The sequence below is a fragment of the Parus major genome, chromosome 2 (assembly GCF_001522545.3).
Source record: "Parus major isolate Abel chromosome 2, Parus_major1.1, whole genome shotgun sequence".
Classification (NCBI taxonomy): Eukaryota; Metazoa; Chordata; class Aves; order Passeriformes; family Paridae; genus Parus; species Parus major.
In genome coordinates, this window is record NC_031769.1 from 46607322 (window position 1) to 46634970 (window position 27649).

General features: G+C 40.8%; 1 protein-coding gene across 1 annotated transcript; it reads right to left on the reverse strand.

Annotated features, from left to right (window-relative positions):
- KIAA0895 (KIAA0895 ortholog) lies at positions 1–26757 on the reverse strand. Its single transcript, XM_015652110.3, has 7 exons — positions 26597–26757; positions 19057–19670; positions 11343–11486; positions 9112–9244; positions 7657–7962; positions 7008–7105; positions 1–3098 (listed from the first exon to the last, which is right to left on the reverse strand). Exons 1-7 carry the CDS (start codon positions 26619–26621, stop codon positions 2937–2939), a joined length of 1482 nt encoding a protein of 493 aa, XP_015507596.1. The 5' UTR covers positions 26622–26757; the 3' UTR covers positions 1–2936.
- Between the last annotated feature and the right edge of the window lie 892 nt (positions 26758–27649).

A 27649-nucleotide genomic window follows, 5' to 3' on the forward strand; every position in this document is an offset into this window, starting at 1 on the left:
TACTCTCATCTCCGTCATTATTTTGTCTTTATTTGTAAAAGTTGTATAAAACGCCTTTCAAAATTGGTCTGGTGAAACGGGGAGGCTTTTCCAATGCCAAACAGGTTTCTGTATAGGAATAACATAGCAAGACACAGATACACAACAAAGCAATCATGCCAGACAGCCAGGAAAGGCTGCCAACACATCACTGACACCATGAAACTGCAGTGACGTGAGCTCACTGCTGCTCACCACTGCTGTCCACACACTCAATCACAGAACTTCAGTATCACAACTCAGTAACCAGCCTCTTCACAGTGAACAACAAAAATTCAGGAAAATTTACAAAATCTACACTTCAAAATTTGAAACAGTTTTACAAAGGAGGAATGACACATCTGATGCCAAAAACAGAAGCTGACAGCTTCGCCTATTGCTACATATTGATGCTAACCACTTCCAGACTCCAGACTTTGCACCAGGCAAATCTCTTTCTAGAATAATGAAGAATGGAAGTTTAATGGCACCTACTGCTTTGCAAAAAAGGTGATGCAGGTCTTCAAGTAAAGCAAAAAGGCCTGTAGTAGTGTTTAGGGCTACAGAGTGGTAAAAGAGTCAGGCTTGCAGGCATGACATTTTGTGGTGAAATTGTGACTAGCACAGCGTCCTGCTTTTGAGGACACATTATGCACGTGCTCTTAGATTATAAGATGCTACTACTGGGGGAGGAGGGAACCATTTTGCTTATGCAGAAGTCATGGGAGAAAGGCAGGGATCTTTCCAGTCAGAATAAAATCAGTTCAGAATTGTTTTTCTTAAAGGACTGTCCCTTTTGCATACCCCAGGGTCAGCAAAGTGAGTCAGATTTTTCCACGGTGTAGCTCAAGTGATCTCTGCCCAGTTTACTCCAAAGGCAGCTTTTGACTGTAATCCTTGGCTTGCCTTCAGTCATGTGTGGCTTTCTTGCTGTTTCTGGCAAAGGAGCCAAAACCTGGAGCACATGTGAGGAACTGACTGCAAATGGCTCCTGTCAGGCTGCTGCAACACCTTTTCTGCTCTGCACAGCTCTAAAACAAAGCTGGGCAGGTGAAGTCACCAGTGATCAAAGTAGACAGCCTGAAGGAGGAGAGAAAACAGCATACAGAGGCTGAATGGCTCTCAGCTCCTGAACAATACTGACAACAACAAAATTAAGGCTGCTGCAAGCAGTTCTCAGTTGCTGCCTTGAAAATAACTAAATTTAGTAAATTTATGCTTGTTGAACACATTTTCAGCCACTGCAACCAACCTGCAATAGTATCTGAAAGACAGCTGCTTTTATGGGATTACTCATAAACCTCAGGCCTCTTAGCCAACTGTCAACTTTTCCTCACAGATTTTCCTATGAATCAGAAAATACGTTCTCAAGATTTTACTGTAATGTCCTGGGTGTAAAACAAGGTGGGAGAGTTATTGCATTTGTTACATTAAAGAACAGGATAAGAGGGGAGGGCTGTGGTAATTGCTACTGCGGCTCAGGTGCGTGCAAATGTAGCATGGAGGAAACCTTGGCTCCATCTACTCACCTTATCATGTGCCAGACCTGTTACCAGTGGGCAAAAGCAGCTGGGTAAGAAAGGGCAGAAGCCCTGTCCAAGGCTCCCACTAGTTTCTTCCCTTGTAAAATTCTGTCTACTAAAACAAAATCCTTTGTCAGAATACTTATATACTTTGCCTCACCAATTCCATAATACACCACAATCAGAAAATGTAGTTTATGTAGTAAGTCCTCCTGCATCATCTAAGTTATTCATCATGTGACTAGAGAAAGCTCTCTGCTGTAAGGAGCTTTCTTTCCTTGGTCCTGGATATAGCACCAGCAGTTAGAACAGAGGTAAGGTTGCTTCAGGGTGGTGCAGCACTTCTGTTGGAACACAGGAATAGGGCACTTGGGAGTCATCTTCTCTCCCCCAGTCACATCTTGCTTCTGAAGCGAGCTCTGCAAGCTCAAGCTTGCTGTAATCTGGGGGTACTGCTCAGAAATGTGACCTGATCCTCTGTAGGCTCAGGTGACCCAACAAGGAAGTGAGTGTTGCCTGCTGGGCTGGATTGTGGCCCTGTGTTCCTGAATTTATTTAGAACCATAGGTCATGAAATCACAGTTTTGCTCGATCCTCCTTCCAAAATGATGCTGTGCTGAATTTCCTAGACATGTTATACTTGTCTTTAAAGGAGGGCGGCCCTTCCCAGAATTCAGCTTCCTGAAACATGTACTATACACATATATAAGATGTAGAACTGTGTAACTTTTTGAGGGAATGAAGGGGAAAGCTTTGCTACCCACTTACAATCATTAAAACAGCACTACCTACCTTTTCCCTCTTTTTTTTAAAACACTAATCCTCTCAACTAAAAAAAAAACCTGAAACTTTTTGTAATGTTACAGACTTCAACCTTGTGGCACAAAGACCTGCTTCTGTGCACTGTTTTTAAACTTTCTGTTTTCATTGCAATGATTGCTAAATGGGAAAGTTATGCAGACAGCAATGCAGCGTAATCTACAGCAGTTCTATTGCTATGAACCATGACAGCTATGACCAAAGATAAGGCAAACAAAAGTGAACTAAGGGGGTGATTTCTCCTCTGTCTCCTTTCCTCCACCTCTAAGTCTGGGTGGGAAAAGGTAATATATTATAAGAGACAGCACTGACCACTATACCAAGCATACAAAACAGAGTAGATGATTGGAGAGATCACTGCAGAGGAATTTCTAAGTCAAATTTTACAAAAATGCACAATCCCTTTAAAAAATAATCAGTATACAATCACAATGCAAAAGGACATAAAGGGGCTTTTTCTGAATTCCACATATTCTGGCCACTCTTCCCTCCCATCCCTCTTAAGTCCTTTTTTGCAGGCTCTGGGAAGTCCAGTTTTACATCCTCACACAGTAAGTGAATGGAGGTCTAATACTGTTAATTTATGAGATCCTGGAGCTCCTCATCAGTAAGCTCATTGACTTCCATGATCTTTTTCAAGTGTTCCATGTACCGGGTGTGGTCTTGCAAAAAGTGTGGCACCCTCATGTTCTCAATCACAGCTAATCCTTTCAGGCGATCCACATCCTCATAGGAGATCTGTAAGGAAGGACATGGGTCAGTTTAGCAGTACAGTCCCACTGCTTCTCTGCTGCTGCTATAAATTCTCTCCTGTAAATGAGAAAATATTTCAGAGCAGGGGAATTTAAAATCCTGGAGAACCGTTTGAAAACATGAGCAACTGTGTGCTTCAGTGGAAGATGCAAAAGAAGCGTAAATTTAGCAAATGCTTTCATAATTTCTGATTCTGCTTTTGATTCAGTCAGTAAACAGACTTGTAGGAATGTGAATGAGAATCATCTACAGCAGCTGCAGGAACAGAGAGGGAAAGGATGGAGCACATGTGAGTCCTGGAACATCTTTTCAACAAGGCAGAAAGATTTACAAGAGAATGGAATAAACACTGTGCAAAAGACTAAAGAACTAGAAAGGGAGGGCAGGACAGGCATGGCACAGGAAACAGTTTGGGAAATGCATGGTGCCAGCTGACCTGAACTCTGCTGTTTCATTTTCACTAGTAAATGTGCTTTTGCACAACTAAATTAAAATGCACCTCTAGTAACTAATTAAGCATGAACAACACCTAAGCATTCCAGTTTGAGTTTTTTTGTTTTCCCCATTCAATAGCAGAGTGGAGACTGGGTTTGCCTCATGGAATCAGAATCTTCTGGGTATTGGTGCTGAACTCTCACTTTGCAGCTATTACAGGACCTGGATATTTCTATCTTCATAGTCTTATGATTCTAAAAGCTAGGACTTCTAATCACAGGAGCTCACGATGCTGTGAATGATAGTCCAGAAAGGATGAATACTTTGGCTGGACACAAGCTGCCATGGAAGCACAGAGCAGGACTCCTCGGGCAGCTGTCCAGTGTGATGAAATTTGTGTGGTTGTCACTTTGTCTCCAAGCTGTGTGTTCTGGGCACCCTGCAGACAGCAGCATATGCACTGGCAAAGCCCACCAGCCTCGCTGTGCTTTCTAACTGGCGCTTCCTATTTCTTCACAGGAGGTTTGTGCCAGGTGGCTTGAGGGGAGCCTGCTCCTTACAACCTTTTTGCCCTGTGTTTCCTCTAAGGAGCTGAGCCCTGCAGTCTGTTTTCCCTGGAAGCAGCCTGGCTCTTGGCAGGTGATGGTTTCTACTCAGCAGCGATTAAAGTGCGCATGAAGGATTCACCAACTACAAGGGGCACGGAGGGGCTTTCTGGGAAGACAGGACAGTGTAATCCAGATTGCTACACCTGATCCATAGAGACAGATGAGTATCTCAGTGATGATAATTGGAACAAAGTCCACAAAGAGAATCAATTTGCATCTGCATACACAAGTGTGCTTTTCTAGTTGAAAGGACAAGATGCACCCAATTAAGAAAAGGAACAGACACCCGTGCCCAGGCTTATTCAAGGCACTAAGGTACCGCTGTTTGAAGATTGTGTGGCATTACACCTAATTAACTTACTTAGAAGTAGATACAGAGGAGCTCTACAAAACTCTACCATCTCTTCTCAGTCTGGAGATGCAGCACCATATGCAATTAAATTCTACCTCTTTTCCTGCCAAAAGAAAGAAAAAGGATCCTTCCTCCCTCACATTTATGTTCAGAGGTTTATGTTACTGCTGCAAACAAGAAACATGTATCTATAATTTGAGATATGGTTTGAATGGGATGCATTTTCCCATCCCTTGCAGTTAAGTTGACATCCTGAGGAGATCAAAAACATAATCCCATCCTATGGTGGAAACAGGCTGTCTTCCTTACCACATGTCATTAGTCATTGCACTAGATAAAAAAGATTGAGGCTAAAACAGGGTTTCTTATGCTCTTCATAATGAGCTCACATGTTTCTTGGGAAACACAACAGTAGGTGACATTTTGTTGCTTTTACTTTTCCAAACTCTGGTAGTTTTGCTACACTCAAGTGCACCCAATATCTGCATTCCATTTCTCTTCAGCAATATTTGCATGCGATTACCACATGAATATTTTGCAGTGTTTCCTGTATTTGATTCTTTCCTGCAAAGTTTTAAAGCTGTTCCTTTTAAGAAGCACCTTTTCTCAGGTTTCAAGTGTTTTCCTTAGTCACTTCTAGGTATGTTGAACAGCTTGCATGTATCCACACCACACTCTTCTACACTCTCAGTAATGTCATAAGCACCAGGAAGGCAGGACCTGGAAAATGTGCCAGCCAAGCTCAATACTCCCTTTAGAACAACCTGATTCTCCCATTCCATCCTAAAAAAGCAAATAAATCCCCCATTTAAAGTGGTGATAAACCACTAGGCCAGATCCCAGTGCAAGTTTTATACTTCTCTTTTTCATGAGAAGATTTAGAGCTATTGGAGCAGGCCCAGTGAAGGGTCACTAAGATGATGAAGGCACTGGAGCATCTCTCCTGTGAGGACAGGCTGAGAGAGCTGGAACTGTTCAGCCTGGAGAAAAGCAAACTCACGGGAATTGTCAGTGTGTATGAACATGGGAATGGGGCTCTTCTCAATAGCACACACTGGCAGGGCAAGAGGCAGTGTAAAATGTGCAAAATTCCATCTGAACCAAAAACACTTTTGTACAATGAGGGTGGAAAAACACTGGCACAGGCCACCCAGGGGTTGTGGAGTCACCATCAGTGGAGATATTCAAAGCCCAACTGGACATGGTCCAGGGCAAACTGCTGTAGCTGACACTGCTTAAGCATGGAAGTTGGACTAGATGATGTGGAGAGATCTCCGCAGACCTCAACTAATCTGTGATGCTGACAGCAGACATTGCTCTGACACACAAATTTCCAGCTTGACTGCAGCTGTCTGAAGCAAAACCATTCAGAATACGTTTTAAGACCCCTTCATTTTAAAAGTTGCAAAGTCAAGCACTTATAAATTATCATACTGCTAGAAATAAATTGCTTGTAGACCCTTAATGTGGGTGACATGCAATGTGGATGATAGTGAAATCTGTAATTTTGTGAGGATTGACTTAGTGTGATTTTCAAGTGGCCTCACAACCTGCAGACTTCCTGAAGTAAAGCAACTGTGTTCAGTGGTTTAGCAGGCAGAAGCTGTGTGGAGTTAAGCAGGCTTAAAGCAAAAGGAAATTTCAGAGAGTTGCAGACTTATTTCACAGTGTGATTTTATTTTCAAAGCTTCCTAACTTGGTTCAGTTACCTAAATAGCTATTGCTTATCAATAAGGATGTTTCTGACAGTAAAAGGAAAACTCAAATGTGGACCAAAACTCTCTGTCATAATATGCCCTGTCCCTTTATCACCCATTGATTGCTAAGTAGGCAGAAATGTTGGTATACCAGGTCTAATTTCAAGCTCAAGTCAATTTGACTCCCTGTTTATGTGAGTATGAACCCTGCTTAATGAACTGTGAAAGCTTAGCAACCCAAGGATTTGGTTCAGGAAGTGTGACAAAATTTCTGCACTTCTTAGGATGATTTGAGAACAAACAAGCCATGACAGAATGAACCTAAAATGCATTCACATTCTGTGAATGTAGAAATGCCATTATTCTGGGTAAAGAAACCCCTCATTTTTGAGAAACACTTGCCATCAGTGAAAGAATTTTGAGACTGAATACTCTGTGGTGGAAGAGGGGTGCATTAATGTCAAATGACTCATTTTGTTTTCTGCTAGGACCACTGCCTCATCTAGTACCTGTCTTGTTTGGCCAAGGCAGTCTGTTGTACTGCAAGTCAGGTAGTACCCCATGAAGGGAGGAAAGGCAGAGAAATATGACCATAAAATCTTAATCTGATAAGTGAAGAATGAGGACAAGCTGGTAGAAATGTTTAGGACCTCAAAATGCTTGCAACTTGCACAGTGTAACTGAAGGTGCTGTACAGTGCAGAGAATTCTAGATCAAAGTAAAAGCACCATGACTCATAGCTCATAACAGGCAGGCTTGCTGAAATGATAAAACTGTACCCTTGGGATATGAGTTCAGTCACCTTTCCAAGGGCTGTCAGAAGATGGAAATCAATCGACTCCCTGTATCTCAGGATTCGGAGGATGCCGTCCAAGTATACCTGGTCCTTATTGAAACAGCCTGAAAGGAATGGAGACACATTGCACTCTGTCAGTGTCTGGTCAAGGCAAGTTCTCAGAAGCCATTACGAGCAGAACAATTTTATTTTTAAAAAACTAGATATTTATATCCCTGATTTTGAAAACCTGTCCACAAAAGTAGCTAGAAGGCAAAACCCACTCGCCAGAAAAAGAAATCAAACATAGAAAATAGGGCCTGTGGATTAGCACAGGCAACACAACATCTGTAGAAAGCAGGTCAAACTGTGAGTATGAATTTTATCAAAGTTTTGCATTTACGTTCCACTTCCACAAAAACAAAACCAAAACCAAAACCAACCAAACAAACAAAAAACACAAAAACCCTTTACTGATTCAGCTCGAAGGTCTCACTCATGAGCATTTTCAGCCTTGCTCTCCATAGCAAAATTCCTAAGACCCCATTCCAGAAAGCGTGGAGTTTGATTTCTCCCTTTTGCAAAGGTTTTACTGTGTGACATGATTAAGAGCTCTGTGCATGTTCTGAAAACCTCCCTGAAGTACAAAACAAGAGAACACAACGAGGGCACTCACCTGGCTGTGAAGTGTCAGTCCACCCTCTCTTGGCTCGTACGCAGTAATCCCACCTGGTATTGGGGTCCTTGACAAATTTCCCCACGTCCTGGAAAAGCTGGCTGAAGGACATTTGGCTGGCCTGGTACACTGTGTAGTAGAGCAGGGCAGCTCTCCAAAGAAAAGGGTCTTTGCGGAACAGGACGCTGTGAATGCTCGCTAGCCCCTCTTCTGTAGGGTTGATTGGTTTTAACCCGTGCTTTCTGCGTCCATTACGGTTGCACCAAGGCTGGCTGTTGTTGTTAAACCCCCGAAAGTAATGAGTTCCTGAAAAATAAAAATAAAAGGAATGTGGCACTTAGAACAGTAGCACACAATGACTAACAAAAATTTATAAAATATATAAGGAGATACCCATTTCAGAACTCTGTGCACTGGGAAAAGCAATGACTTCAGCCTTGTCTACCACAGAGAATTTTGTCAGAGATACATACACCATGCAAATATTCACCTGATGACTGCAAGTGAAAAGTGAAATTCCTGCAAATGCTTAAGGAATGCAACTATCAGGAGGACTTGACTTTCTAAATCTGTGAAAATGAATTTTCAGAAGTCTTACAAGCTGAATTGTCTCTGACATAGGCTAGGCATCGTAAGGAACAGCAGAAAGAAAAATTAATGTAAAAGGGAGAAGTGTTGCCTCCTGAAGGTGATTAAACAGCACCACTGCAGCCTTGGAAGATGCTATGTGACTTAAAAATGAGTAACAGTGGTTCTAGGCAATTGCAACGCTTATTCTTCAGTTGATATTCAGACACTAGCCAAGTTTATCCATATTTTATGTACTTCGTTGAAACAGATGCACTGAAAAATTTGTAGAAATTTTCCACAGGGCTGGGCCAACCTTGTTTAATGCAAAACCACAGCAATTTTATACCAGTTTAAGGATTACTGGGTAAATTCTTCATAGCTAAAGCATGCCTACATTTACGAGCAGTGCAGCGTGACAGGAGCAGGTTTGTAAAGGGACATGGCTGGAGCCAAGGTTGAACGGTCACACTATTTTTGTTTCCCCTCTTTTTTTTTTAACTCCAAAGTAGCTTAAAAAAAATTGCTCTCGTGAGCAAAACATCCCTGAGCAGTGACAGCACAGAAGGTATGCCCTGGAGCAGAGCCTCTGGGCTAGCATCATCTGAAAGGATTACTCTTTGCACACTCCAAGATTCCTTTGGCATGGCAACCTCCGTGTTGTAAGTGGGACTAGCTGGTAGGTTTACTTCAAAAGCTTGTTCTGGATCTGACCTAAAGTGCTAATGTCCATGAACCCAAGGAATCCTTTTACTGCATGCTGCAGTTCTTCGGATAGGGAAGCTCCCTCTTTCTGTATCTGTCCAGTGCCTGGCCCATCAGTGTGCCACAAGTAAGAATGCATGCAAGTACTCCCCTCTGCCTGCAGAAGGGATGTCATGCTCATACCAATTTCGTGTCTCAGCATCCCCTCCAGCCAGTGCTCCCGCGCGGTGGAGACATTGATGGTGAGAGTGGGGCGGCCGTTCACCACGGTCATGGAGGCTCGGGACAGCAGGTCCTCCGTGAGATGGACCACAATCTGAAGAGGAGAGAGTTCAGGTAGAACTGAAAGAGCTCTCTTCTCGCTCCTGTTCCTGCTTTTTCCTCTGGCCCTTCCATTATTTCATTTCTCTTTGGTCCCTTGTCCTCCCCAGCTCTGTCTTGCGATCAGCAGTCACCTGAGAGAGCCTTCTGAATGAGTGTGTCCTACTCACCTGTGCTACTGACAGAACCTCAGACTTTATGGGGTGAGTGAGGGTGAAGATAGACCAACACAAGACTGGAAAATTTAATATGGTAACACTGAGTAGACTCAGAGGGCAGGGAGCAATTGCATGCACAATAAATTAGAGAAAATTCCAGGTTTTTAACTGTGTTGAATTATCTTTATTAAGTTATTATTACTGAGAACTAAAAAACACTAGATAAGGAGACGTAAATTAACTAGGTATCTACGTAATTAGCTGTCTGAAATAATTTCAGTTGCAATTCTAAAGCCCCTTGAATGAGAGGGGGAAGTACTGTGTACTTTTTTTCCTGTTACATGACGCAGACTTGAAATATTGAAATGTTGGTATTGTTTTGTTCTATACAGCAAAATAGTTCTTGCTTTCCTGTTCTCTCTTGGAAAACTGGTAATCCAAACAAAAACTGGCAGAGAAGGAAATTAATGCATATTGATATATTTTCTTATTTGACTTCAAAAAGCCTTTTTAAACAAGTGACTGAGAGGGAAAAGTGAAACCCTTTATTGAAGATTAAGCACCTTTCCCTCTTCATGTAAAGCCTGAAAGAAACACTACCACTCAGAAGAGTACAAGGGAGACTACTTTAAAGAAAGATTACTTTTTTAGTATCCAAAAAAAAAAAAAAGGACCCAGGGATCAAAGGCATGAATACAACACTTCCCTGTACTCAAAACTCACCATTCACCTTCAAGTTCAACAGCAAATGGTCAGTTCCATAAAAGTTGCATTTTAGAGACAGGAAAAATAGGTAAATCCCAAAGCATTTAGATCTAAAGGACAGGTTCCAGTTAGCTTTATTAATACCTCTTCAGTTGGAGAATTTTCATATTTTAGACCATCCTAAGCATGATGAATTAACCCGATTTTCACAGAAAAAGTGGAGCATTTCATTAAGAAGAACATGGGTGGCTGGATGAGGATGTAGGATCCAGCTGTCATGAAGTCAAACCAAGCCAAAAATGAAGAGGGAGATAAAAGCACAGGAAAAGACAAAACATACAAATTTCTCCCACTTGCTCTAAACTGTAGTTTATTAATCCAACTCTTAGAAACACAGGTTAAGTCTGGTTATCAGTGTCAAATCATAGTCTCACAAAAATGTGTGATGAGTTTACCAGTTTCTCCTAATAATATTATGTTTACCAATTAAACCTAGTTTCTGGGAAATTAATTTTTGTCTCAAGATTCCAGACTCTTGCTCACTGCTAGTGATCTCATTCAAGTCTTTGTCATCTGGTGATTTCATTTGGATTAATCCCTTTTTTATACATTCAATTTCATATAACTTCATCAAACTGGTCTTCTAAAATTCTGAATATAGAAAATAAGTTTTTTTCACAGGGCTATAAAAAATTAGATGGGTAAAGACAGGAAAAAAACAGCACTCAAACCAACTTGACAAGCTCTTTCAGGCATTTTTATTCACTTATGTCACTTTCATTTGTGTTGCTTCTTATAAATCACTCTCTTGGGCTGCTGCTTATTTTTCTTGGCCTTTTCTTAACTCTTTCCTTTGGTGTAAATAATTTGATACAGGAGAACAGATGGCAGAACTGATGAATAAATGGAAATGTGCTGGTCTCCGAGTAGCTGAAAAAAGGAGGGAAGGAAGGGTGTCGTTCTTGGGCACTCCCAAAAGAAGAGAATATATGAACGAGCATATATGAATCAGGAAACAGGCTCAGAGAGATGACTGAAGCCTTCACAATGAATTTGTGTCGTTTCAATTGTTCAAACATTAGACTGGGCTTAGCCATGAGAAAAGTATGATGTAAGGAATATTCTTGTAATTATGGAAGAAAGGCCTCCCAGATGGTCTCTTGGGTCTATCCATGTGTAATGTCTAAGGTCTACCTAAGTGTTTCTTTCCTGATCCAGTGCAGGACTTACCTCACCAAGACAGCCTTCTTTCACCATGTACTTCCTGACGTGATTCCAGATGCGACTTTTGGTCAGCAAGCTGCCTCCAGTGGCCTGTTCAAATTTTTCATAGCTTCCATATTTCTGCAATGTCCGCTTCATAATATTAATGGACTATAAAATGAAAAAGCATAGCAAATATCAGTGCAGTAAGATCCCCATGTCAGACTGACACTTGTATTCTTTCTCTTCCTTCCTCTCAATCTCTCTTTTTTCCTTAGTTTAAAATCCTTCTTTTCTTACCTCACTAACAGGCTGTACTCCTTTAATACATGCTGACATGTCCTGCAATGAACTTACACCGTCTTCAGATGTACATTAATGCCAAAGTACTGAAAAAAGATTCTGATCAACTCATCTTAGACCCACATACATCAGCGTGATGATTAGATGATTATCAGTCTAGTGAAATAATACCAGTTTTCTCTTTAATTTTGGCAATGTTGTGCAACTGCCTTGTAAAACAGACGTAACAGCTCTCCAGGACATTTGCAGTTTGACAGCATGTTTCTTTTTATGTTTTTCTGAAGAATTTGAAAAAGATCAACTATTACTGTCATCTCACTTCATTTTTTGGCATTTGCTAATTTAGGAACACTGAACCATGACTAAACAGATGTGTAACTATAATTTTAACAATAATACTTTTACCAAAAATGTCTCCTTAGAATGAAATCCCTTGTACCATGGGTGTCTGTGTGACAAAGGAGAGAGACTAGGAACTTTTATTTACAGAACTTTCAAATAAACTTTTCATTGAAACTACAGTACTTCTAACATAACCCCCCAAAATGAAGGCCTATTTCACGAGATAAATAAAGTGGTATCAACAATTCCCCTATGAATTGCTCCTAGAAAAAGTCTCTTGTAGGTGCGAGGCTTAGCACGATGCCCATAACCATGATCTGAACTATGAATCCTGAAGATTTTATTTGTGGGGTTTGAAATGCTCATCCCCAGTTATCTGCTTTCCAGCATGTCATTCCACATCCTTAAAAGAAAATATGGTATGGAATAACTTCTATCCCAGCAACAGTCCAGCTACAGGGAATAGCTTTTTGTCATAGACTTGACAAAAGAAGCTCCTGGCACTACCTTAAAAAATTAATGCTCTTGCTAAGAAAATACCACTAACAATAAAGGTGAAAATCCTGCAGACTGAATCTCTTTTTACATTATAGACTTTATGAACATGTTTGTCTCCAGTGATGTAATTCTGACATTGGCAGATTGACTGATTTTCCACAAAAATTGGATTCATTTTTTATCTCTCACAGCTACCAATAATCCTTCTCTCATGTTTTTCATGTTGAAACTAAGCAACCCTGAGTAATTGCTACTGAAACCCATAAATGACAGCTAGACATATTCTTAAATTCTAATAGCTCTTTGATGAGGGAAATGTCACTTACCTGAATGCCAAAGAAATATTGCACCTAATGTTCAGTATTTATTTGTCTTGTATATTTTTCCAAACAATTTTTTTTTCCTTTTTAAAAAATTACCTATGAATTTTAACTTCTAAAAACATTGTCTGTTTTATAATGTTTTCAGTGTCTGTACATGCTGAAGCATTTGCCTGTCTTATACAAAATCCTCAGTTAAAGAAACAACCTAAATATTCCCACCCTTTTTTCCAAGGATTTTTGTTTATTCTCAGCCAGCAGCCTGAACAATTCATGGTAACAGTTCTTCAGTCTCCTTTGCCAGGTGCCAGATCCTTAAGACATTTATGTCACCTACTAGTTGTTTAGTATATTGGGTTTCTATGAACAATTAATTAACTTTATTTTTTCACTCTGGAAGAAGTCATCTCTAAATCAATCTTCTAGCATGAAATGTGTCTTCACAACTTGTTGAGATTAAATTTCAGTTCAATCTGTAAACCTAAACACTAAGTACCCACTTAAATTTTAGTATGCCTAAGTTCGTTTGAAATGAAATCCCAGATGACTCTCTGACCTTAGCTGGAGGGCAGGCATTTTCCAAAACCACCTCATCACAACAGTGAGAAAATGAGCACTGAACACATCAAACCTCCTGCCTGGCTGTCTGCAAACTCCCTGGAGCTGAGATCTCCATGCTACAGGAGGCAGCATGATTTTGGGAGCCAGGAGACCTAAGTTCTAGCTCCTCCTGCCTGCAGACACCTTCCTGGGGTGTTGAGGACTTTCCTCAATGCTGTGAGACACTTGAATCAACAGCACAATACAGACAGCAGTCTTTCAGACACAGGTGCTCCTGAAGAAGCACAGACCCACTCCAAACTCTCCTACCTCAACCTGATAGAGTTCACGGCTTCAAGGGGAAACTGATGTTCCATACTGGGTAACCCACACCCTGGCATTCCATTCACAACCAGATAGGTGCTGCAAGTTTGGACTCCTCCATACTGAGAAAGTCATTAAACTTAAGCCTCCTCATTGCTGAACAGATATTCAGACATTACTAAGAAGGGTGCTCACCCCTATCACCTTCTCCCTTGACTCTGTTTTAAGTGAAACAGAAAAAAGTCCCAAAAATTCTTTCCAAGAGGGCAGGTGTGGCTCTGAAGCACGGAAACAACAAGGAGAGCCATCACACACAGACACATTGCACACAAATCTCTGGGGAGTGGCAGATGGCCCTGACACTGAGATGAGCCCCATCCCCAGTGATGTTCCTGGTTTGGACACTTCTTCCCACAACCATTCCCATTGGGGCTGGTTCCTGAGGGTAAAAGGTTTGGGAAATGTTTGGTTTCCAGACACTGACTACAACACCAAGCCTTTAATTTGAGATTCTGCACCTGCCTCCAAGGTGAGATGACTCAATCAGGTATTGCAAGAACATGCTCAGAAAGGGGAAATCCAGACCAGCATGCCAGCTGCTGCCTACTGCAGCATCCACCTTTGAGCTTATTTTCAAGCCTGTGGCCACCAGAACATTGGTACTGCTGCAGTTCCTAAGGCCAAACTGTAAACAAGTTCAGCAACAAGTTAAAAAAATGGAGGAAAATAACTATGTGGATATACCAGGTTACTGGTTAGGAGTAAGAATTCCCGTTCTTTTCAATATTACTTAAAATGTCTGCTTATCCCTCTGATTACTACCAAACAATGCCAAAAGAATCAGCAGCCCCACGACAAGCCCCCTTGCACAGCCAGCTCTACTGATGCTCAAGAAAGTAATGACACGGAAGCACTAACGAGCAAGGCAAGGCTGTTTAATTGACTCGTTTAGGTTATGGTGGTGATGGCTTTTTAAAGCAAATTATTTACAGCCAGGTTGGTCTGTGACTCCCAAGTCACCCAGGTTCAGCAACACAGATCAGGGGTCGAGAGTTATTGTAGAAATATGTACTGATAAGATTTCTTATGAGTAGTGTGAGACAAGCAAGTGAGAGAAGGGGCTCAGTGATCTAGGAGTCAGCCCCCTGTTTGAGCCAGCTCATCCTACATTCAGAAGCAGCTCTGATGCAAAGGGGCTGCAGTCTCTGCTGAGACTTACAAGACAGACAAGGTAGACAAAGACCATTATGCATTCTTCCTGCATAACTTATCTGCTGGGGGGGGAAAAAGCTTCCAAGGTGCATCATACTGCTAACAGTACCAGGCTGAGCTTGTTAGTCTAATCAACAGCCATAAAATGGTGGCTGGGTCAAGAGGAATGGAGAGAGGAAGGTAAGTGTAGGTTTTTGAGGTCAGTCCATTCAGGCTGTAGTATTTTGTGTTTTATTCAGTGTTTATAGGGGCTTCTTTTTTTTTTTTTTTTTTGTATGCTTGTTCTTAGTGATATAAAGCTCACATTAAAGTAATTTAGAGCTGGTAGAAATATTTTAAATTAAAAACTTTTTAATTACTTTGCAAAGAATTTGAAGCTAATACTCACTAGGTTTTTGCATAAGACTGTGTTCAGAAGTAAAGCTATCTTCCTACTGTGGTATCACCAGAAGTGATCTAATAGTCTCTTCTAGGGGGAGATGTTTGTGTCAGAACCTGAGAACCTGTGCCACTTGGATGGCCTGATGTGCTTTGTGTTATGTATTAGGACACCTAATCTATAAATCTTTGTTAACAAGGGAATTTGTTACTAGAGGAGAATGAAGTGTTTTACAATTGAGTGCTTTCTACAGACAGTGTCATGCTCTTGAATCTCCTACATGCCTAAAATGTGACATCACTTGGACATAGCAAAGGATTACTCAGAATTTAATGCCATGTTGTTTAGCCTTCCAGCTCCACCTAAATTTTTCCCAACATCTGATAAATTTCCTAACTGTAGACTGCTTTCATTATCACCTTAAAAATGTCACACAAACACTTGCAATGTGGTATAACTGGTTTATTTACGAACTCAAAACTGCTATATTCTTATGATCACAAGAGAAGAGGATGCATAACTCTTTTGTGGGGGGATCACTCATTTGATAAGATGGTTGGACGTTTTTGTTTTTTTTAATGTATATAGAAATAGAATTTTTTCTTTCTTGCACAATTCAAAGAAACAGGTTAGCCAAAATTGCAACTTGCTTATTTTGGTTGAGCAAATTGCAACCACTAAGTTCATCTGCTCTGCAAACACTGGGAACAATTATTTCTAAGCAAATATTGCCACCCCTAGCATCTGAGCAAAAATAACAAACACTTTGAGTGCTAAGATAACTTCACCATGAGGTATAAGTAGTTTGAGCCAGAAAACTTTTAAAGCAGAGCTGCTGACCTTGAAACACAGTGGTAAGAGAATTAACTTCTGTACTTTCAGATATGTTAGTCAATGTGAAGAGTGCAAGTTTGCATGCTATTTTCTATTCTCCATTTTACTTCCCTAAAGGCACTCTATTGTGTCACTCATGAAAAAAAACCTTATTATAAAGAAAATATTCTAAAGTAGGAAGAGAGAAACAAACAGAACACAGTATGAGAAGACAGACACTAAAACTGGCATTTTTCAAATGCATTAATAATTAAAAAATGTTTTTTCTGTCTGTGAAAAGTCAATCAATAAAAAGTGTTGGGCTGTGCCCAAGGTTTAAAAGCTTTGATTTAAGTAGAGGCATGGGGTAAAGTGGGAGCTCACAAGCCTGTGTGTTCCCCACTGCAGCATTGCTAGGTTAATGGTTTGCAAATCTCCACTGCTCTTTGCCTTCAAAAAAAAAAAAAATTAAATGGGGCAGAGTGTGATTTGTCTTCCAGATATATTTCAGCAATGCTATATTAACCAATTTTATAGACATGCACAAATGCAGAAAGGGCAATAAGAAAACACAATCTGTTTCAATGTCGTGGCAGGCTATGCACAGCTGTGAGTAAAAAGATTTTTTTTACATGACTGAAAAATTCCCTAAAATTCTAACATGTCAGATTTTGAGCTCATTTCAATTAAGTATCCTAAAAGCCCCCTATAAAAATGGGGGGCTTAGTCAGTAAGAGTTTACAGCTTTTTACTCATAAAAGAGCAAGCAAGTGTAAGTTGTCATGAGCACCTTTTGTAGAAAAAAAACCCCAGCAATAACTCTGTTCAGAGTTCCCAAGGCTTTCTAAAATAAAGTGGAGCAATAAATGGAAGGCAAATATGTGTCAAAAAAACTGCAACACAACTTTGCAGTTTTTGAAAAACTGAATTGAACCTTCTTGTAGCAAAAAGGGGTTTGCACAGTTGGTTTTTACTGCAGACCCAGCTCTTGATACTGTGTGTACATTTATTTTGCGACTGAAGTCATCCTTTCTGAACTTAAATTCTTGTAAGATACCTACGAGTTTCTTCTGACAAGTAAAATCTGCATGGAAAAAAAAATAGCAATGAGGAAAAGCAAGAACTCCTACAATACTTGCTGATTAAAATTTTGATTAATGCAGCTTTTTCTGGATAGTAAATTTGCATGAAATTAAATTCAAATTTGCGTGGAGATGAAAACCTCTAAAGTTAGTTGTAGATAAAGGAGAGAGAGTGACACCTGCTGGGCTTGGAGCTGTGTTAAAGCTGCTGGTTTGGGCATTTTTAACTGCAAGGTATTTTTGTCTGGTATTTTTAGGAGCTGAACTCTGCATTCATGTTTTTCTAGTGACTCAAGCAAAGTCTTGTGAATAAATTTACATCTTCCTTGTTAATTGTCAGATGTATCATACTTCCTCGAATATTAAGTACTTTACTGCATTTTATAAAGTTGTTACAGAACCTGTATTTTCTTATACTTTTTATGGTTAGGGAAAAAGGTACAGTAACAAATCAGAATAATATTGAGGAATCATTCATCATTAAAATATTCAGTATTCAGCCTTAGGGTTTTTTGTTACAAAAAGTATAAACCAAAGACAGGCTTGGTCTAGAAAATCATCATGTATGAAAGGACTTTTAAGGCTCTGCTTGCCCACACAAAAAGGGATAGTTTGTATATTAAATTCAGTTTGTCAAATCAGTAGTTGTTGGTTTGCTGTCCCCTATGTTGCTAATATTGCTCAAAAAAAAAAATATCAAAGGAAAAACTACTAAAAAGCTCTAGACAAGGAGCAGTTTTATTTTGTGTCATTACGATTTAGTTCATTGTTTGGAAGTACGGAAGTAGAATTTAAGAATAGAACAGCTGTTCCCTTTTCTCATAAAGAAAATAAATTTTTAATGAAAACCCAGATACCCAGTTGTTAAAATATACAGATATTTCCAATGTGAAAATGGAAACTATCAATACAATGACGTAATGGGTAATAACACTTTTGTGCTTTCTTGGATTTAGAAAAAGAAAAAAAAAAATCAGTTTGTTATAAGTCAGGGATCAGTTCTTACAATCCCCAGTCCTTCTAATTCATGTATTTTTTCCACGAGGAATTTTAGTTTTAAATTAAATATTTATATAACAAAGAAGTGAAACTCATGGGATGGCAGGATGTCTTCTCAAGTTAAAGTATCACTTGAAAACATAAGAGTCTCTGCTCAGAAAAGCTTGTCAGACTTAAAAAAGATCTAAATTATTTTAAAATAAAAAAGCTCCTAAATTTTTTAAAAATAGCAGAAGTGCTTCTGCTACTGTACAGATAAGCACTGGGTTTTGTCACTTAGGTCAAAGTTGAAAGCAAGGCATTTGTTGTTCAGGGTTTTTTGTACCTCAGGTGGGAAGCCAAGGCAGTTACACAGAATGGGTACATCTGTAGCTATGTTACCAGTGTGGCTGCATGTTTTGAAAAACCAAAATTGTCCTCTTAAAATTTACCTCTCTCTAATGGAATTTGGCTGCTGCTTGATTGAGTCTAATGCATATTTGAATACCCTTTCAAAGTTGATTAAAACAAGGAACATCAACATGCTTATCCAATAATGATGACCTCAAATAATTGCTATCCCCTCCCAATCCGTGTGTCACCAAGAGGATTGGCAGGATTTCTATGCTGTCTTATTTCTCTGTTTAGGCACTGTATTTTTCCTTCATAGCCTAAAATACTTCCCTGCTTTAAATAATGTTTCATATAAAACCACTTAGAATGAACTGTGCCTTTATCCTTTAAAATCCTCTAAATTTTAGAAAGGTTTTAATTTTTTTAATGAAAAAAGATTTTATTTCAGTTCTACCAGTGCATTCTCATCTTTGATGCACTTTTCCAACAGCAGGGGAGATGTAAGGAGAAATTACTTGCTACAAACAAAGCCAAACGCCACGTAAGTGTAGGAAGAAATAATAATTGGAAACGGAGGGGAATAAAAGTAACAATACCTGCTTGAGAAATCTGTCAGACGCGTGGCTGTGCTTAGCTAACACATTGGGCAGAGCAGGGTTTTCATACTCAAACTGAGGATTGTACGTGAAATCCGAGCCGAAAAACTTCACCTTCTCCTTCTCCACATTGGACGGCTTGATGGCAGTCAGCAGGCAGAGCTTTTGGCCAGCGGCGTCGCCTTCCTTGGCGTGGCTTTTGGAGGACTGGGGTTGCTTTGGCTTGGCGAGGTTGGGGTGTTTTCTGTGCCTGGCGGCGGCGGGCGGGGCGCCGGCGGGGCCCGGGAGCGGCGGCGGGCGGCGGCTGCAGCAGCGCCCGCCCGGCGGCGGAGCCTTGGCCCGGCGGTGCTCGCTGCCCCGGGAGCCCGGCGAGCGCTTGGGGCTCCTCCTGCGCTTCTTGTGGTGGGCGGCGGACTGCTTCTGAGCGTGGTGCTTCTTCTCCTCCTTGCTCTGCAATAGCACGTTGTAGCTGCTGGTTCCGGTTGTGAAAATGTCCTTAAGGATCCCAGAAGGTGGATGCTGGAGGGTGTTTTCATTATTAATGTTCAGCTTATGTACTTCCAGGCTCAGGACTGATTTCCTAGAAAGCTCTGTCTTAGGCCAGTGAAGTTTTTCTGCATTTAGGGGAGAAAAGATTTAAAAATGAGGACAAACTTGATTTTCACACAGTGATGCTAATCTTAAGGACTCAAAACTGCAATATAAAGGAAACATAAAATGTCTTAACTGCAGTCACATCACATTAATCCTGACTTCTAGGCATAGGGGAGAACTCAGTGTGTATGTCGCTTTTGAACAATTAGACTGGAATTTATAAGATCCAGCTAAACAAGTATTTTATGCTTGCATCTCCATGCACAACTACACTGCCAGCAGCTAAGAATTTAGTTGTTTAAAAAAAGACTGCAGAACTTCATGAACATTTACTGCTACAGTAACAAATGTATAGTTTTGAGCCGATTGATCTTTATCATGCAAGGAAGGCTTTCTGTAAGGATAAAGAATAATTTAAAAAATAGGAAGCTGTATAGGAGCATGTGAGCAGTGTTTACAGTGAAGTCCCACAGGGATCTGTGCTGCCATACAAGCAGCCTGGTGTGATCTCGTCTGTAAAATCAGATTCAAGGAATTTACTCTCAGAAAAGGGTGAAAACATTGGAAAGGGCCAGCCACTGTGAACAATTTACAATAGCATGTGGATAGTAATATACATTTAAAAGACTTGAGTTTCACATGTTCAGTCTTAATGCAGTCAATAAGCTATACTGTAAGAGGTGAGAGAGATCAGCTAGTTACACTCCTGAAAAGCCTTAAGACAATAGTGAGTATTTCACCTAATCAAAGTTGTTCTACAGTAACAGCTGGCTTTAAAAAAAAAACCCAAAACCAAACAAAAAAACACACTTGAGAAGAAACACTGTAAACCAAACTAAGTGCAAGAAGCAAATAAAATTTCTTTAATGAGTGAACACTCCTTTCTTGCTCTGACCACGGGCATAGCCTTCAGGGGAGACTGGTCCCTGGTGCAGAGCAGCTGCACAGAAAAGTCACTGAGGATTAAAACTGAATTTAACAGTTGTGCTGGCTTGTTGGAGAACAGTGACCTCGCTTCACTGGTTCTAACCATCCCCTCCCCTCGACAACCAGCTCCTCCTAGAACATCAAGTGAGCTGAAACTACAGGTACAAATAAACTGTGCCACAGAGAAATGTTTCCTACTTCTGTGCCGAAAATAAAAGGATTCACAGAAGAGGAGATGTGGCTGAAGCATGATTAAAGCCACAATAGGGATTTGAGCTTCATTGCACAGTTATACGTAGCTGAGCTGTAATTACTTTACATACAGTAATTATACTCTGAATGTAACAGTAGCAAGAGATCATTAAATGCCTCCAAGGTGGAAAAAAAATCGAGTGGCTTAATTTCAGCTTTATTTTCACAATAAAAAATGGTTTTGCTCCCAACATAAACACCATGACAACGTATTTCATGCTTTTGGACTTCTGTCAGTTCCATATCAACCTGTGTTCCTCAGTTCTCACGAACATCCTGTCCTAAAAAACTAAAGCCCAGAGGTCCTATTTGCATGAACATATGATGGGTGATCTACAGCCTGGGTGTTTTCTCCACTGGAAAGAAGAGAGGTAGAAGCATTAGATTTTCCTTTCATTAAAGTAACCATTCACTAAAGCATGTGTATCCTATGCAAACTCAGTTTTCTTCCAGGTTAAGTTTGTGAATTCCCTTTCTATGCTTGGCACAGGAATGTGCTCTTTGGCATTCCTGTTCAAATTCTGTCAGATCATTCCCATCACATATGTGACAACCTGCCTGCATGGCTTATCTTGCTTTCCCATGAGCTGTCACGGTGGGAAGCCACAGCTCCCCATCACTAGGAGTACAACATCAAACTAAATATATAAAAGAGATGCATTGGTTGGACACCAGAATAGGATGACCAGAATAGGATGACCACTCTCATATTCCTAGGCAAATATTTGAGATTGACTTTAGACCAGTATCAACTATTACTGTATGAGAATTGTTTCTTTTAAGTAGGGTAAGTGAAAAATAAGGTTTCCAGAATGGCTGAACACATAGTAAATTTCCAAGCATGTGACTTTGCCTAGGTAGACAAAATTGGAGCTGGAAATTACACAGCTACTTCTTAAAATAAGACAGAGAAATAACATGCAACTAGAGGCATTAACATTTCACCTTCTCTACTAACCAGCTGTTAAAAACCTCAAAGAATTTAGAAGCCTTTAATTGCTGCTGTAATGGAACAATTTGAACTAATATCACACATGTATCTAAGAAGTGATAAATAGAAAAAAAAATCCAGAAATTTAATTCAAGGAAACAGCTCAAAATGACCTTAAACCACCCATTCCCTCCCTCCCCCAATGCCTGTGTCAATCTAATACCAAAAACTCATGACAGCAAGCTGTTACAGCTAAGAGGTACAGTTGGCCAGTAATAAATGCTTTTATATGTAGACAATCGCTGAATGCCGTAAACCAAAATTCTCCTGGAAGTGTCACAAATGGTGGTTGAGTGCTGAACATGCACTGGCAGGTTTCACATGCACATGGCTGATATCAAAAATAGTTGTTCCCAATCTGTAGTTACTTTATAAGCGCAATCTCGTAGCAAAGTGATTTTTCAGCTGCCAAACTAAGTGTGGCTGTTCTTAATTTTATTCTGACTAAAGGATACTGTTCCATGCCTGTTTGTGCTGGAAACCTAGAATCAACAGGTAATCCAACATATTTGAAATATTATAATAGACAACAAAGCAGTTTTCACAGAAGTATCTAACTACTGTTCTAAAATTTTGTATAGGTCTTCTGAACATCCTTACCAAATAAGTTAGGAATTAACATTTGAGACTATGTCAAAATCATGTTGCAAAGCACCAAATTTAAAATTCTTTCTCTAGTACATTTGTTTAAGCTATAACATATTTTAAACTCATTTGTAAATCAGGCAGCATCAACCAAACTAAGAATATAGTCTTCTAGGAAACTTGTCTTACTATATCCAAGACTTTCCAATGAGTAGCAATGCCTGATGATTGAAAAAGAGGTCTAGTATTCTGAATATCAAACAAATTCATTGCACAGCCTGCCTCCCAAAAACCTGCTTCAGTATTTCAAAAAGTACTGAGATACTGTGCTGCTATAAAGTAGCTGGTTGGAATGGATTATCAACCCAGATTAATTGCATGGATTGCTTAGCAGTGATTTCCAGCTTTTAAATTCTGGATACCATTGGACGGATGACTGGAGATTACTTCTAAAAGATATGAAAAAGGCAAATTGAAAACCACCATGCTATGGTGTGATGCTACCCTGCATACCCAGATACAGATATCATTCTACAGATCCCATAGGTATTATCTTTTGTATTTCATCCGCATGTGCTACATGTGTTCTGAGAAGTACAAGTCTGAATTTCCTGACTTATTTCTGTTTTTGAAGTAGAAAACTGTCAAAGAACATATGCTCGGGGCTCCAGTTACCTTTGGAACCTCCGTCGTGTAATTTATGTACAAGGATTCTTTTCATTGTTCTCACTTCCAACCACTCGACAGTCACAAAGCCACAAGTCCTTCAGCAATTAAAAAAAAAAAAAACCAAAAAAAGAAACCCACCCCACAACAAATCTAGTATAGTCTCTTCCTAAAAGATTCTTCATCATGTTTGTTTCCATTTATTTATATCTTGTTCCTTTCTGCAACCACACATTAATAAAAACATGGCCCTATAGACATAGGTGAAATATTACATGCAACAATCTGCCACATTTGGAGTGCAAGTGATAAGCAAGGAGGGGACAGAAGGGCTGCCTGTCCCCATTTTGTCATAAGTAGGGTACAAAGAACAGAAAACCCTCCTGTTAATGCAACTTGGTCTGTTTTGGGTCAGAGTAGAGCTCCACCCCTCTTTAGCACCATGGTGTTCAGCGTTTGCTGTCCCATAAGCTGGGATACCCCTGTGACTTTAAAGACTCTCACAAGACAGCAGGTTGTGCCCTAGCCAAAATCCCATCATTGCCAAGACATCAGTTGGAACTGGCAGTACTGGACTTACTCCATCCTGCAGATACAAGTTTACTATGTGTCATGCAGAGCAACTCAAAATACCACAGGCTTGATTTTGCAAAAAGAGTTTTATCTGTAACTTCCATTTATATACAAGGTAGCTATTCCAGTGTTGCAGCAGTACTGAAAAAGGGATGGAGCCCATGAGTGCTAACAGAGAATACATGGGAACAACAAATTTCATGACGATTCTGCACTAATGAAAAACTTTCTACATATAAATTGCATCCCGGCCACTAGCTTTGAACTTTGCATCACTGCAGACACTGCCCAATCTTGTCAGAGGTTATTTGCTAGAAAAAAAATGTTAGATTTTATGTTATATTCAGGAGCTATGTTATATTATTGGTCTCTATCCTTTAGAAACTGACGGATTGAGCTAAGAAGTTAATATGTGTGGTAAAACCCCAATGTAAGCATTTTTCTGACCTTTGTAGAGTGTTGTATAAATAATAATACCTTTTTCTAGGCTACAGAACAGCTACTATCCAAGCAGCCTCTTAAATACTTGTTCCATAGGTGGAACAAGGTTAACGACAGGTATTTGTGGGCACGGATATCTCTGTCTGGCTAGCCTTGCTCTAAAATAGCAGAGAGCTCCTGCAGTTTTCGAGCAGCTGTCACTCAGGTTATATATGCACCATGAACAAATCCTGTCCAAACTGCAAGTGTGACTAAGGTGCTTAGCAAACATGTTCATGGAGCATTTCCTCCTATCCTAGCGATGTAATGGTCTGAGCCACTACTTTTGTTTTTCAGATTACCATTACCACGTTAGAATATGGCTGAGTTTCTTTTTGCTCAAAATCAATAATCATTTCAAGGCTGACTTGAATTTTCAAATTTGTAGGAATGCAAATAATGTATGTGATCTGTCTACAAGCAATAGTTAAGTTTGAAACTGTGAGATGCGAAGGAACTACACTGATGTGACAAGTTAGATTCTTCCTCTGACACACTGTGCAAAGGTACAATTACATTATAAAGAAATGTTTATTTCAAATATTTAGACAACTTTAATAGATTCACACCACCCTGTAGTTTATGGGCTCTAGACTGTATAGTTTGTGTGCAGAGGGCTATAGAGAGAATATTCTGAAAAAAACCAGGCATCATAAAGTGTTGTATATGAACCTGTAATGCTCTATTTCCTCTCAAACACTACAGGCTGGTATTTGTGGCGTAACAGAATCTCACCACAATCCTATATGCTATTTCCTCACCACTGGAAACATCTTTAAAGTTTAAAAACCCTCCACTTTTGACCAGAAGCTGTCAGGAATCTTGAACTAGAATGCACTGGAAGCTCTGTCTACAATGACTGAACATGGTTTAACAGTAGAATTAGGAAATGAGTTTCTGAAAAAACACTGACATTGAGTTACTTTTTATTTTCACAAGCATCATAGTTATTACCTGGAGCCTGTATGATCTTAGGAACTTTTACATTTAACCTAAGCCTCTTTTTTTTCCCCCCAAAAAATCCATCTATTGTTTACTTTCCTCCTGTGAAGGTGTTATCTGTCATCCAGCTTTTAATTCTGAGCTTCAAAACCAAAGACAGGTTTCAGCTATCAGCCAACTTGCATATCTGATTCATTAGCTGCCAGTATTTGTAAGTAACTCTGCATTTTTAGAGCTGATTGGCAGTTTGGATTTTCTTCTTTAAAATGACAGTGCTATTTGAGATGTACTCTTTATACCTTAAAAAAAAAAAAAAGAGAGATAAATAAAAAATGGTATGGACTGTCTTGCAAGCAGTTTCCTGCATATTTACTTCTATATTGAAATACAGTATTATGTAACTGACTCCAAATTTGGGCCCTTCAAATTAAATTACATGGGCACAGTAATAATCAATAAAAGTGAAGACTTGGCTCTAATGAAATCAAGCAACAAACTCCCAGTGATGTAATAAACTCAGGATATAATCACAGAACACTGATTTATAGGCAGACCTGCACAGGATGAAACTCTCATCCAAGCAGGTCTTTGGCTCGTTCTACTGCAGCACAGGTGCAGTAAGGAATATTTGATGGAGGAATATGGACTCAAAATAACTATTTTTCAAAAATCTCATCCTTTAAGATTGCAGTGGCCACTGTACATCTCCAGGGGTGCTCTGATCGATCCCATGAACTTTATTTCTGTTCCCATTATCAGAAGTAACACTCTAGTCATATCCATGCACAGATGGAACAGCACATCAATTATGCAGAGAAAGAGTAGCTGTAAGAGATCTTAGTTACGATTGCAAGGGTATTGAATGAGGGCACACTAAGACACCTCCAGCAGATTTCTTGTAGATAGATTTCCCCATAGAAAAGTAACATTGGCTTGAGCAGCTGAAGTAATGACACATGAAAGGATGTCTAATTTACACAAGGAAAACATCTGTTTTCAAGCAGTAACTGTATTGTAGGTTTTCTTGCGTTCCCCATGTACAAAGCACAGAAGACAGCAGTTCTGTGTGGCACCACATACCCGGCTATATTATCGTTATATAGTCATAATATGTGTTTTTATACACACATACCATAAGGATTTGTTAACTTCTCTGAGAACACAGCAAAGGGTAGAGCCAAAGCGTGTAAAACCCCAGATATAATCAGCAATAGCTCTATTGGCGTTCTTCCTTGCATGGTCTGTCCATCGCTCCAGCGGAGCGGCTGTCACCTCCGCACTCCCCGGTGTCCCGGGGCAGGGGCAGGGCCCGCGGGTGACACGCTCACTCCCTATTCACCGGGGGGCTCCTGCTCCTGGAGCCAGGCAGGTGTGGAGCCCCTTCCCCCGTCCCCAGCCTCCAGGTGACACCCCACGGACACCCGCGGCGCCGCCCGAGCGCCGCTTCCCCGCTCGCCAGGGAAGAGCTGGCGGCCCGCCGGCTGCCCCGGGCGCGGCGGGGACCGCGCCGCCCCCGCTCCCGCTACTCACCGGTGACACAGATGGACTCCAGCATGGTGCTCTGCCCCGCCGGCTGCTGGGCGGGGAGCCCTGAGGGAGGCAGCGCCCGGCGCCGCGGGATGTGCCCGCCTCACCGGCTCGGCGGATCCGGGGAGCGCGGCTGGCCCCGGGCCGGCAGGCGGGAGCCGCGCCGGTAAGAGCCCCCGCCCGCCCGCCTCTGCAGACTACAAGTCCCGGCAGGCTCCGCGCGGCCCGAGCGCTGGCGGGGGCGGGGCGCGGGCGCGCTGCACTCTGGGATCTGTAGTGCAGCGGACGGTGTCCCGGTGTTCCCGGTGCCACCCTGCCGACGCCACTCGAGAACACCAGCTCGCTGTATCCCACCGGCACTGCCACCCCCGGTCCCAGAGGTAGCAGCATAGGCGAGGGTTTAGTGTCATCTTTTGCAGGAGTCTAGCGAGCATAACTCATGCAGAGTCCAGCGTCGCAGTCCTTTGATAATCGTCAGCTACCATCATCGTTGCAATTGGTAATAGTTGGTGTGATTTGTAATTATCTGCTGGATCTGTGGCAGGCAGAGGAAGGACTGCATGGGACAAGGGTGCTTAGCAAGATATGTGCCACCCTGGGAGACGGATCTCATGCTCGGGGATGCCTCAGGTAAAAAGAATGGGGAAGGAATTGCATCAGGCAACGGTTTAGGGCCGTAACTGATGGTTATCATACATCGATAAGTAGTAAATAGAATTTAAAGTAGAAGACAGACTTTATATTACACCCTCCTGTCGCCTTACTTGTTGTGCAATCTGTTGCTTTGCTTGTGAAACCTTTCACTCCTTGAAATACAATCTGCACATTTTAAAACTGAACATCAAATAGGAACAAGTTATTTTATCTTGGCAATCACGGTTGTGTAACCCATTAATGTAGGCATGGCGTAGGAAGATTCTGTACTCTTCGTGCAGACTCAAGGGGACTACTGAAGTCAGATTACACATCAATACATTTTACTGTGTTAATAATGCACTTACTTTTCTTAAATGGTCAACATGTATTGGAGAGAACAATTTAATTGAAAGTGATTTA

Coding starts and splice junctions, on each gene's coding strand:
- KIAA0895 (XM_015652110.3), bottom strand. CDS start 26,621: ATGCTGGAGTCCATCTGTGTCACCG. Junction 19,671..26,596: donor GGAGTCCATCTGTGTCACCG/GTGAGTAGCGGG, acceptor CCCTAAATGCAG/AAAAACTTCACTGGCCTAAG. Junction 9,245..11,342: donor AAGAAGGCTGTCTTGGTGAG/GTAAGTCCTGCA, acceptor TCTCCTCTTCAG/ATTGTGGTCCATCTCACGGA.